The following is a 13,356-nucleotide window of genomic DNA, read 5'->3' on the forward strand; positions in this document are numbered from 1 at the left end:
AAAGAGAGAGAGAGAGAGAGAGAGAGAGAGAGAGAGAGAGAGAGAGAGAGAGAGAGAGAGAGAGAGAGAGAGAAAGAGAGAAAGAGAGAAAGAAAGAAAGAAAGAAAGAAAGAAAGAAAGAAAGAAAGAAAGAAAGAAAGAGAGAGAGAAAGAAAGAAAGAGAGAGAGAAAGAAAGAGGAAGGGAGATAGAGAGAGAGAGAGAGAAAGAAAGAGAAAGAGAGATAGAAAGAAATAGAGAAAGAGAAAGAGAAAGAGAGAGAAAGAGAGAAAGAGAAAGAGAGAGAGAGAGAGAGAGAGAGAGAGAGAGAGAGAGAGAGAGAGAGAGAGAGAGAGAGAGAGAGAGAGAGAGAGAGAGAGAGAGAAAGAGAGAGAGAGAGAGAGAGAGAGAGAGAAAGAGAGAGAGAGAGAGAGAGAGAGAGAGAGAGAAAGAGAGAGAGAGAGAGAGAGAGAGAGAGAGAGAGAGAGAGAGAGAGAGAGAGAGAGAGAGAGAGAGAGAGAGAGAGAGAGAATGTAGTAGGTTGGTAGACAGCAACCACCCAGGGAAATACTACTGTCCTGCCAGATGACTGTGAAACAGAAACCTGTAACTGTTTTGCATGATGGTAGGATTGCTGGTTTCTTTTTCTGTCTCATAAACACGCTAGATAACAGGGATATCTTGCTACTCCTACTTACACTTTGGTCACACTTCACAGACACGCACATGCATATATATATACATACATCTAGGTTTTTCTCCTTTTTCTAAATAGCTCTTGTTCTTCTTTATTTCTTCTATTGTCCATGGGGAAGTGGAAAAGAATCTTTCCTCCGTAAGTCATGCGTGTTGTATGAGGCGACTAAAATGCCGGGAGCAATGGGCTAGTAACCCCTTCTCCTGTAGACATTTACTAAAAAAAGAGAAGAAGAAAAACTTTATAAAACTGGGATGCTTGAATGTGCGTGGATGTAGTGCGGATGACAAGAAACAGATGATTGCTGATGTTATGAATGAAAAGAAGTTGGATGTCCTGGCCCTAAGTAAAACAAAGCTGAAGGGGGTAGGGGAGTTTCGGTGGGGGCAAATAAATGGGATTAAATCTGGAGTCTCTGAGAGAGTTAGAGCAAAGGAAGGGGTAGCAGTAATGTTGAAGGATCAGTTATGGAAGGAGAAAAGAGAATATGAATGTGTAAATTCAAGAATTATGTGGATTAAAGTAAAGGTTGGATGCGAAAAGTGGGTCATAATAAGCGTGTATGCACCTGGAAAAAGAGAGGAATGTAGAGGAGAGAGAGAGATTTTGGGAGATGTTAAGTGAATGTATAGGAGCCTTTGAACCAAGTGAGAGAGTAATTGTGGTAGGGGATCTGAATGCTAAAGTAGGAGAAACTTTTAGAGAGGGTGTGGTAGGTAAGTTTGGGGTGCCAGCCGTAAATGATAATGGGAGCCCTTTGATTGAACTTTGTATAGAAAGGGGTTTAGTTATAGGTAATACATATTTTAAGGAAAAGAGGATAAGTAAGTATACAAGATATGATGTAGGGCAAAATGACAGTAGTTTGTTGGATTATGTATTGGTAGATAAAAGACTGTTGAGTAGACTTCAGGATGTACATGTTTATAGAGGGGCCACAGATATATCATCACTTTTTAGTTGTAGCTACACTGAGAGTAAAAGGTAGATGGGATACAAGGAGAATAGAAGCATCAGGGAAGAGAGAGGTGAAGGTTTATAAACTAAAAGAGGAGGCAGTTAGGGTAAGATATAAACAGCTATTGGAGGATAGATGGGCTAATGAGAGCATAGGAAATGGGGTCGAAGAGGTATGGGGTAGGTTTAAAAATGTAGTGTTAGAGTGTTCAACAGAAGTTTGTGGTTACAGGAAAGTGGGTGCGGGAGGGAAGAGGAGCGATTGGTGGAATGATGATGTAAAGAGAGTAGTAAGGGAGAAAAAGTTAGCATATGAGAAGTTTTTACAAAGTAGAAGTGATGCAAGGACGGAAGAGTATATGGAGAAAAAGAGAGAGGTTAAGAGAGTGATGAAGCAATGTAAAAAGAGAGCAAATGAGAGAGTGGGTGAGATGTTGTCAACAAATTTTGTTGAAAATAAGAAAAAGATTTGGAGTGAGATTAACAAGTTAAGGAAGCCTAGAGAACAAATGGATTTGTCAGTTAAAAATAGGAGAGGAGAGTTATTAAATGGAGAGTTAGAGGTATTGGGAAGATGGAGGGAATATTTTGAGGAATTGTTAAATGTTGATGAAGATAGGGAAGCTGTGATTTCGAGTATAGGGCAAGGAGGAATAACATCTTGTAGGAGTGAGGAAGAGCCAGTTGTGAGTGTGGGGGAAGTTCATGAGGCAGTCGGTAAAATGAAAAGGGGGTAAGGCAGCCGGGATTGATGGGATAAAGATAGAAATGTTAAAAGTAGGTGGGGAGGAGTAGTATGGAAGAAGTGAATGTTTTCAGATATTTGGGAGTTGATGTGTCAGTGGATGGATTTATGGAGGATGAAGTTAATCATAGAATTGATGAATAAAAAAAGGTGAGTGGTGCATTGAGATATATGTGGAGGCAAAAAATGTTATCTATGGAGGAAAAGAGGGGAATGTATGAAAATATAGAAGTACTAACACTCTTACATGGGCGTGAAGCTGGGTTGTAAATGCTGAAGCGAGGAGGCGGTTGGAGGCAGTGGAGATGTCCTGTCTAAGGGCAATGTGTGGTGTAAATATTATGCAGAAAATTCGGAGTGTGGAAATTAGGAGAAGGTGTGGAGTTAATAAAAGTATTAGTCAGAGGGCTGAAGAGAGGTTGTTGAGGTGGTTTGGTCATTTAGAGAGAATGGATCAAAGTAGAATGACATGGAGAGCGTATAAATCTGTAGGGGAAGGAAGGAGGCGTAGGGGTCGTCCTCGAAAAGTTTGGAGGGAGTGGGGTAAAGGTGTTGTGGGCGAGGGGTTTGGACTTCTAGCAAGCATGCGTGAGCGTGTTAGATAGGAGTGAATGGAGACAAATGGTATTTGGGACCTGACAAGCTGTTGGAGTGTGAGTAGGGTAATATTTAGTGAAGGGATTCAGGGAAACCGGTTATTTTATATAGCTGGATTTGAGTCCTGGAAATGGGAAGTACAATGCCTGCACTCTAAAGGAGGGGGTTGGAATATTGTCAGTTTGGAGGGATATGTTGTGTATTTTTATACGTACAGTAGGGCCCCCCACTTTACGGCATTTCGCTTTACAGCATTCCGCTAATACGGTCATTTCAAATTATGACCAAAACTCGCTATACGGCTCCCCCCACCTGACTTTCTAATATGGTCACCGCGCCCCACTTGGTTTGTTTACATTCTCTGTGAGATCCGTAAGCACTAAGTCTCTCCATTATGTCTGGAAACTCCAAAATTTTAAGTGTTTTTAAGTTATTTCATATTTTATATATACTCTGATAATTATACTTATGTATACCTGTACTTAAATAAACTTACATACTGTGCTGGCATGCAGGTACATGTTAAAATCAATAAGAGTGTTTTATGTCTCCAGACGTCATATTAGTAATGATAATAATAATCACAGAGTCTCATTTAAATGTAGTATATTATGTTAATATACACATTTTCATTAATCCATCTATGACATTTTTTTCAAAATTATATAATAAACACGATGCATAACATATAAATATGATAAATACACCCCACAGTAGAATAAATAAACATAAATATGAGATGTGGTAGCCAGACGACTTGCACAAGTGACGCCATATTAGGAATAATAATAATAATAATAATAATAATAATAATAATCACCGAGTCTCATTAAATGTCGTATATTACGTTAATATACACATTTTCATTAATCCATCCATGATATTTTTTTCAAAATTACATAATAAACATCATACATAACATATAAAGATGATAAATACACCCCACAATAGAATAAATAAACATAAATATGAGATGTGGTAGCCAGATAACTTGTACAAGTGACACCAAGAATAACATTTTCTCTAATTTAACATAAGAGAAAATGTGTTACTAGGGGTAACTGTAGAAAATTATTCGTTTTGTATGTATGCAAGTTTATTCAGATATACACAAATACAGTTACATAGATTATCATACATAACAGCATATCTGCAGAGAACCCAGGATAACCCAAAAAAGTCAGAGTGACTTTATTTTCATTGCCTTCACTCAGAGCATCATTTCTTCTCAAAATGATGTTACATGAGAATGGGAGTGTTCTTCTTCATTTATTCTACCGTATCAACGTAGAGACAACCTGTACACATTGTAACTAGTACACAAACCTGACGTGTACACTTTGTTTGTTTACAAAACTTACCTTCGCCTGGTTTGTTTACATAACTCAGCACCTGTCCTCTCTCATGCACTCATTCTTTCTCTCTCTCATTTATTCGTTTTATCTCATTTACTTACTCCTGACCCTACATTAAGACTACAAATATTTTAAGGTAAGTAATGAGTGAACTGTATATACAATTTATCGCTCTGGGATGCTTAAATATCATAGGATATATGTGTGGGTGGGTTGGCCTGGTATGGTAGCCCGGATGACTACCATACATACCACACTTGATTTTTTACAATAAATACTACTCATCTCACCCTAGATTAAGATTACAAATATTTTAAGGTAAGTAATGAGTAAACTGTATATGCATTTTATCGCTCTGGGATGCTTAAATGTAATAGAATATTATGTGTAGGTGGGGTGGCCTGGTATGGTAGCCTGCCTGACTAACATACATACCACACTTGATTTCTTACAATAAATACTACTTGTCTCACCCTAGATTAAGCCTAAATATTTTAAGGTAAGTAATGAGTGCACTATGTGTGTATTGTACTTTTTTATTGTTTTTTGATGCCTATTTGTATTGCTAACTTAATATATGTTAGTGTAAACTTGTTATCTAGTATTAGTATGCATTTATAAGTGGGAAAAAAAGGGTGTTCCACTTTACGGCGATTTCCGCTTTACGGCGGTAGCCTGGAACCTAACCTGCCGTATAAGTGGGGCCCTACTGTATATACTTCTAAACTGTTGTATTCTGGGCACCTCTGCAAAAACAGTGATTATGTGTGAGTGAGGTGAAAGTGTTGAATGATGATGAAAGTATTTTCTTTTTGGGTCACCTTGCCTCGGTGGGAGACGGCCGACTTGAAAAAAAAAATACAGTGGACCCTCGACCAACGATATTAATCAGTTCCTGAGAGCTCATCGTTAATCGAAATTATCGTTAGTAGAGTTAATTTTCCCCATAAGAAATAATGAAAATCAAATTAATCCGTGCAAGACACCCAAAAGTATTGAAAAAAAAAATTTTTACCACATGAAATATTATTTTTAATACACACAAACTGAAGAAGACATGTACAATTACATGACACTTACCTTTATTGAAGATCTGGTGAAGATTGATGGGATGGGAGGAGGGGAGAGTGTGGATGGTGTTAGTGTTTAGAAGGGGAATCCCCTTCCATTAGGACTTGGTGTCAAGTCTTTTCCGGGGTTACTTCCCTTCTTCTTTTAATGCCACTAGGACCAGCTTAAGAGTCACTGGACCTCTGTCGCACAACATATCTGTCCATAGAGGCCTGTACCTCCCGTTCCTTCATGACATTCCTAAAGTGTTTCAAAACATTGTCAGTGTCACAATTAAACACATGTTCAGGTTTCAATTCTTCACTGTCTATGTACTCCTTGAATTCCTGCACATATTTTTCAGCTGGGAAGTTCAGGGGGAAGTTCGTGAGGCAGTAGGTAAAATGAAAGGGGGTAAGGCAGCCGGGATTGATGGGATAAAGATAGAAATGTTAAAAGCAGGTGGGGATATAGTTTTGGAGTGGTTGGTGCAATTATTTAATAAATGTATGGAAGAGGGTAAGGTACCTAGGGATTGGCAGAGAGCATGCATAGTTCCTTTGTATAAAGGCAAAGGGGATAAAAGAGAGTGCAAAAATTATAGGGGGATAAGTCTGTTGAGTGTACCTGGTAAAGTGTATGGTAGAGTTATAATTGAAAGAATTAAGAGTAAGACGGAGAATAGGATAGCAGATGAACAAGGAGGCTTTAGGAAAGGTAGGGGGTGTGTGGACCAGGTGTTTACAGTGAAACATATAAGTGAACAGTATTTAGATAAGGCTAAAGAGGTCTTTGTGGCATTTATGGATTTGGAAAAGGCATATGACAGGGTGGATAGGGGGGCAATGTGGCAGATGTTGCAAGTGTATGGTGTAGGAGGTAGGTTACTGAAAGCAGTGAAGAGTTTTTACGAGGATAGTGAGGCTCAAGTTAGAGTATGTAGGAAAGAGGGAAATTTTTTCCCAGTAAAAGTAGGCCTTAGACAAGGATGTGTGATGTCACCGTGGTTGTTTAATATATTTATAGATGGGGTTGTAAGAGAAGTAAATGCGAGGGTCTTGGCAAGAGGCGTGGAGTTAAAAGATAAAGAATCATACACAAAGTGGGAGTTGTCACAGCTGCTCTTTGCTGATGACACTGTGCTCTTGGGAGATTCTGAAGAGAAGTTGCAGAGATTGGTGGATGAATTTGGTAGGGTGTGCAAAAGAAGAAAATTAAAGGTGAATACAGGAAAGAGTAAGGTTATGAGGATAACAAAAAGATTAGGTGATGAAAGATTGAATATCAGATTGGAGGGAGAGAGTATGGAGGAGGTGAACGTATTCAGATATTTGGGAGTGGACGTGTCAGCGGATGGGTCTATGAAAGATGAGGTGAATCATAGAATTGATGAGGGAAAAAGAGTGAGTGGTGCACTTAGGAGTCTGTGGAGACAAAGAACTTTGTCCTTGGAGGCAAAGAGGGGAATGTATGAGAGTATAGTTTTACCAACGCTCTTATATGGGTGTGAAGCGTGGGTGATGAATGTTGCAGCGAGGAGAAGGCTGGAGGCAGTGGAGATGTCATGTCTGAGGGCAATGTGTGGTGTGAATATAATGCAGAGAATTCGTAGTTTGGAAGTTAGGAGGAGGTGCGGGATTACCAAAACTGTTGTCCAGAGGGCTGAGGAAGGGTTGTTGAGGTGGTTCGGACATGTAGAGAGAATGGAGCGAAACAGAATGACTTCAAGAGTGTATCAGTCTGTAGTGGAAGGAAGGCGGGGTAGGGGTCGGCCTAGGAAGGGTTGGAGGGAGGGGGTAAAGGAGGTTTTGTGTGCGAGGGGCTTGGACTTCCAGCAGGCATGCGTGAGCGTGTTTGATAGGAGTGAATGGAGACAAATGGTTTTTAATACTTGACGTGCTGTTGGAGTGTGAGCAAAGTAACATTTATGAAGGGATTCAGGGAAACCGGCAGGCCGGACTTGAGTCCTGGAGATGGGAAGTACAGTGCCTGCACTCTGAAGGAGGGGTGTTAATGTTGCAGTTTAAAAACTGTAGTGTAAAGCACCCTTCTGGCAAGACAGTGATGGAGTGAATGATGGTGAAAGTTTTTCTTTTTCGGGCCACCCTGCCTTGGTGGGAATCGGCCGGTGTGATAATAAAAAAAATAAAATAATAAAAAATTTTTCAGCTGCTTTTTGGTCCAAACTGGCAGCCTCACCATGCCTTATCACACTATGTATGCCACTACGATTCTTAAATCTCTAAAACCAACCTTTGCTGGCCTTAAATTCACTCACATCACCATTAGTTGTGGGCATTTTTCTAATTAAATCGTCATGCAACTTCCTAGCCTTTTCACATATGATCGCTTGAGAGATGTTATCTCCTGCTATCTGTTTTTCGTTTATCCACACCAATAACGGTCTCTCAACATCTTCTATCACTTGCGATCTCAGTTTCGAAAACACAGTTGCACCTTTGGCAAGAACAGCTTCCTTGATTGCTGTTTTCTTGGCCACAATAGTAGCGATGGTTGATTGGGGTTTTGTGTACAACCTGGCCAGCTCGAAGACACACTCTACTTTCATACTTAGCAATGATCTCTTTCTTGACTCACGAAATCGTAATGACACGATTGCAAACAAACTATACCCCGGCCGGGATTGAACCCGCGGTCAGAGAGTCTCAAAACTCTAGCCCGTCGCGTTAGCCACTAGACCAGCTAGCCACAATAAGTTGGACGAATCTTATTGTGGCTAGCTGGTCTAGTGGCTAACGCGACAGGCTGGAGTTTTGAGACTCTCTGACCGCGGGTTCAATCCCGGCCGGGGTATGGTTTGATCTCTTTCTTCATATCCATAGTAATTCTCACCTTTTTTGCTGTAGGGTTGGCACTAGAAGCTTACTTGGGGCCCATGGTGACTTATTTTGCAGGTGCAATCACTAAAAATGCTGTGATAATGTGAAATGTTCTGATTGTATGTTTGGATGGGACCGCAGTGGCTGGCTGGCTTGTAAACACTGGCCACAAGTGGACGCATCTCAGACGGAACGAATCGTGTTGGTCGAGTTTTTTAGCGCTAGTCGAGGCAAAATTTTTGCGTTAAAATGTATCGCTAGTCGGATTTAACGTTAGACGATGCCATTGTTGGTCGAGGGTCCACTGTATATATATACACACACACACACACACACAATAGACTGTTATATTAAACTGTTTCATTTGGCACATTTTGTTTATTGCACTGTTGAAAAACTGCGGCACAATTTTATACAATGCCGTAAAATTAACTTAACACGGTTCGGTTGGTGGGAAGGGAAAAAATTTGGAGAGTCACCCACGGGATATTTCACCAATACAGCTAGGAGCTAAATGTGTTTATTATGTTTGTGGATTGAGTTTAGATCTTTTAACTGCCATATCTTGTATCTGCCAAGCAATCATGGCACCCAGTAGGCATACAAGTGTTGCTGAAAGTGGCAAGAAAAGGTTTAAGCATTTAAGACTAGGAGTTACAAAGAACCAAAAACAAAGAAAGGTCCACCACTTAATTTCCTCTTAATTAGGGAAAAGTCCTTACAGTTGTTTAAAGCAGTGTGTGATAAGGAAGGCCTGAAAAAGTGTGTGTTTAGCACAGGCTGGTTCCACAACTTTAAGTTGCATAATAAGTTACATAATATTAAGTTTTCTGGTGAAAGTGCTTCAGCTGATCATACAGCAGCAAGTAATTTCCCTGCTGAATTGCAGGAAATTATTTCTGAGGGTGCTATGAGCCACATCAAATATTTAATGCTGATGAGACAAGTGCTTTTTGGAAGAAAATGCCAACAAGAACAAATATCAGTCAGCAAGAGAAAAGTGCACCGGGCTGCAAGGCAGCAAAGGATCACTTCACCTTGCTCCTTTGTGGTAATGCATTAGGTGATTAGGTGAAATTGCCCATGGTTACATACTGCTCTAAGAATCCTTCTGCTTTAACCCTTTCAGGGTCCGTCCCGTAGATCTACGGCTTTACGGTGAGTGTCCAAACCGTAGATCTACGCCATGAGCTCAGGTCACTCTGATAAACTGTGAGTGGTACATTTGGGCCTAGATATGAGAGAATACATCTATGTGGTATGTGTGCACCACATAAAACAGATCCTGCAGCAGACTGTGTATAATGAGAGAAAAAAACTGAAATCATGATTTTTCGATTAAAACAGCAACTTTGCAGTGTTTTTTCGTATGTTTTTTATAGTTGTATTTGCGATTTCTTGGTCTCATTTGATAGAATGGAAGACATATTACAGAAATGGAGATGATTTTGATTGGTTTTAGCACTGGAAATGGCTTGAAACTGAGCTCAAAGTAGTGGAAATGTTAAATTTTTGCCGATATTCAAGAGTAAACAAACGACCTCACACATCTAATACACGTCAACTGGTGGGTCTAATATACATTCACAAATATGGTGAAGATATTTATACAATTATTACAGTATTGCATAACAGTAAATCTTCTATTTTTTGGTGCGAATAAAAATTCATTATGTGAATAAAAAATCAAAATGGAATTTATTTGTAAAGCCTCAAAACATAACTAACGAACAGAGGAAATGTTAGTTTAGTGCCAGGAATGCCTACATTGTTTATTCTGGACCCTATTTTGAAATTGAAATATTTTGAACTTTGTGTAAAATTGGCCAAATTGACAATTTCCGATCACTTTATTTTGTAGTTGAAACAGTTGACTTGGCGATTTCTTGTACTCAATCGATAGAATAGAAGTAATACTAGTGAAATAGCTAAGAATTTGGTTGATTGGAATAATGTAATTGGCCTAAAATGGGAGTCAAAGTCGGCAAAATCGCCGATTCGTAAATATCGCTGACACATCAAAATTCGCGAGAGCATAATTTCGTCAATTTTCCACCAAATTTCGTTCTTTTTGTTTTATTACCTTCACAAAAAGATTCTCTACGATTTCATAAGAAAAAATAACAAATTTTTTTTTTGAAAATTCTTGGACACTGGTGCGTGACTCCAGATTTGGGCCTTGGACCCTGAAAGGGTTAAAAGGTGTAGATAAAAATACCTTACCAGCAATTTGGAGGTCAAACCAGTCAGCATGGATGACAGAGGAAATATTTATTGACTGATTTAAGCATCACTTCATTCCTGAAGTCAAATTTTACCTGCACAGCAAGAACCTTGCATTCAAGGCTCTCTTCATTCTTGATAATTCCTGTAGTCATCTACAAGCTTCGCTGGATTTGACCCCACATGTAAAAGTTGTATTTTTACCTCTAGATACAACATCTTTACTACAGCCACTGGATCAGGGAGTTAATAAGTCATTCAAGTGTAACTACACAAAAAAAAAATTATGAAAAAACTAGTTGCATCAATGGACTCTGACTCCAACCTGGCAATACCAAGTTTCTGGAATAAATTTAACATTGCAGATGCCATCAGATATACTAAGAATGCATGGACTGAAGTACCCCAATCAGCCTTAACCCTTTCAGGGTTTCGGCCGTACTAGTACGGCTTACGCCCCAGGGTTTTTGATGTACTAGTACGCCTAAATTCTAGCGCCCTCAAATCTAATGAGAGAAAGCTGGTAGGCCTACATATAAAAGAATGGGTCTATGTGGTCATAAAAAAATCCTGCAGCACACAGTGCGTAATGAGAAAAAAAACTTTGACCGTGTTTTTGGATTAAAACAGCGACTTTGCACTGCATTTTTGTATGGTATTTATGGGTGAATTCTAGTTTTCCTGGTCTCATTTTATAGAATGGAAGACATATTACAGAAATTAAGATGATTTTAACTGGTTTTTCAATGAAAAGTACCTTGAAATTGAGCTCAAAGTAGCAGAAATGTTCGATTTTTACCAAAGTTCAAAAGCAAACAAATCATGCCAAGCGTCCAATACACGTCAACTGGTGAGTCTAATATTCTTTCACAAGTGCGCTGATATTATTTAAACCATTTCTACACTAATGTAGTAGTCTGCACAACAGTATATCTTCTATTTTTTGTAAGAATAAAAATTCAAAGTGGAAAGCCAAAGAAATATAAGAGGGGCCTGGGGATGTGACTATCGAACAGAGAACTTGTTATTTTAGTGCCAGGAATGTCTTTCTTGTTTATTCTGGACCCTATTCGGAAATTGGCATCTTTTAAAGTTTGTGTGAAATTGGCAAAATTGTTAAATTTCTGACCACTTTATTGGATAGTTGAAATCGGTAAATGGCTGGTTTCTTGTACTCATTCAATAGAAAAAATAAAGTTCTAGCGAAATAGTTATGATTTTTGTTGACTAGTACACTGGAATTGGCTGAAAATAGGGCTCAGAGTGGGCAAAATCGCCGATGCGTAAACATCATTGAGACCGCTAACTTCGTGAGAGCATAATTCCGTAAGTTTTCCATCATATTTCATACTTTTGTTGTCATTATGATCGGGAAAAGATTCTCTATCTTTTCATAAGAAAAAATATTTTTTTTTTTTTTAAATTTGGGCGACCCTGAGAACAAGTCTCAGAGAGGGCCTGGCGACCCTGAAAGGGTTAAATGCAGGCTGGGGTAAGTTACGACCCTCTGTGGTTAATTCTTTCACTGGTTTTTCCCTTGTTTGAGAGTCGATTCAGGAAATTGTTGTAATAATACTCACATTCAACAAATAACAACGAAAGTCTCCAAGACATTTGGATACTAGCCAAAATCTGCCGTCATATTCCACGACTCGCTTTACTTTCCTTCATCAATCTATACTTCACATGTAAGATTTGTCCCAAGGATAAGCACTAAGCCCTAAGTATCATACAGCATCTAGGCTATGGAGATAATCATGCATAATCTAAGGAAAGAGAAGGGGTAGCTCCATTTCCTTGGATTAAAATTCTGCACTCTCTTGAAGGAAATAATTTCTTGAGGGCAGCAACTTACCACACTCTACTACAGCTCTGAAGCGCAGGTCACACACGGAGCCTATACCATGTATGAGAAACACCAGGTGGTCCACCTTCTCTGCTTCACCATCATCGATCTCAAAGTCCTCGGTGCCTCGCTTCACTGTCAGAGGCGACTGTGAGCTCTACAGGGAAAATTACACAAACATTTTACTCAAGATCAAATGGAAGAATACACAATAATGCATGTGTTAATTATGAGTTATACAACACCTGGTGAAGGAAAGACAATCAGATTTGCTCCAAGGAATAATAACTCATTAACCCTTTGAGGGTCCGTCCCGTAGATCTACGGCTTTACGTTCAGGGTCCAAACCGTAGATCTACGTCATGAGCTCAGCTCACTCTGATAAACTGTGAGTGGTACATTTGGGCCTAGATATGAGAGAATACATCTATGTCGTATGTGTGCACCACATAAAACAGATCCTGCAGCACGCTGTGTATAATGAGAGAAAAAAACTGAAATCATGATTTTTCAATTAAAACAGTGACTTTACAGTGTTTTTTCGTATGTTTTTTATAGTTCTATTTGCAATTTCTTTGTCTCATTTGATAGAATGGAAGACATATTGCAGAAATAGAGATGATTTTGATTGGTTTTCGCACTGGAAATGGCTTGAAACTGAGCTCAAAGTAGCAGAAATGTTAAATTTTTGCTGATATTCAAGAGTAAACAAATGACCTCACACGTCTAATACACGCCAGCTGGTGGGTCTAATATGCATTCACAAATATGGTGATGATATTTATACAATTATTACAGTATTGCATAACAGTAAATCTTCTATTTTTTGGTGTGAATAAAAATTCATTATGTGAATAAAAAATCAAAATGGAATTTATTTGTAAAGCCTCAAAACGTAACTAATGAACAGAGGAAATGTTAGTTTAGTTCCAGGAATACCTACATTGTTTATTCTGGACCCTATTTTGAAATTGGAATATTTTGAACTTTGTGTTAAATTGGTCAAATTACCAATTTCCAATCACTTTATTTTGTAGTTGAAACAGTTGACTTGGTGATTTCTTGTGC

The 13,356-nt window shown here is 38.9% G+C and overlaps 1 protein-coding gene across 11 annotated transcripts in view; it reads right to left on the reverse strand.

The window, feature by feature from the left end:
* Positions 1–13,356, reverse strand: part of LOC128690789 (phospholipase DDHD2) — a 247,367-nt gene that overhangs the window by 109,574 nt on the left and 124,437 nt on the right. For all 11 annotated transcript variants that reach the window (XM_070088148.1, XM_070088146.1, XM_070088144.1 and 8 more), the window contains one exon: positions 12,298–12,445. In XM_070088148.1, coding sequence (XP_069944249.1) covers positions 12,298–12,445 — 148 coding nt within the window. The remainder of the gene's footprint in view (positions 1–12,297; positions 12,446–13,356) is intronic.

The sequence above is a fragment of the Cherax quadricarinatus genome, chromosome 24 (assembly GCF_038502225.1).
Source record: "Cherax quadricarinatus isolate ZL_2023a chromosome 24, ASM3850222v1, whole genome shotgun sequence".
NCBI lineage: Eukaryota > Metazoa > Arthropoda > Malacostraca > Decapoda > Parastacidae > Cherax > Cherax quadricarinatus.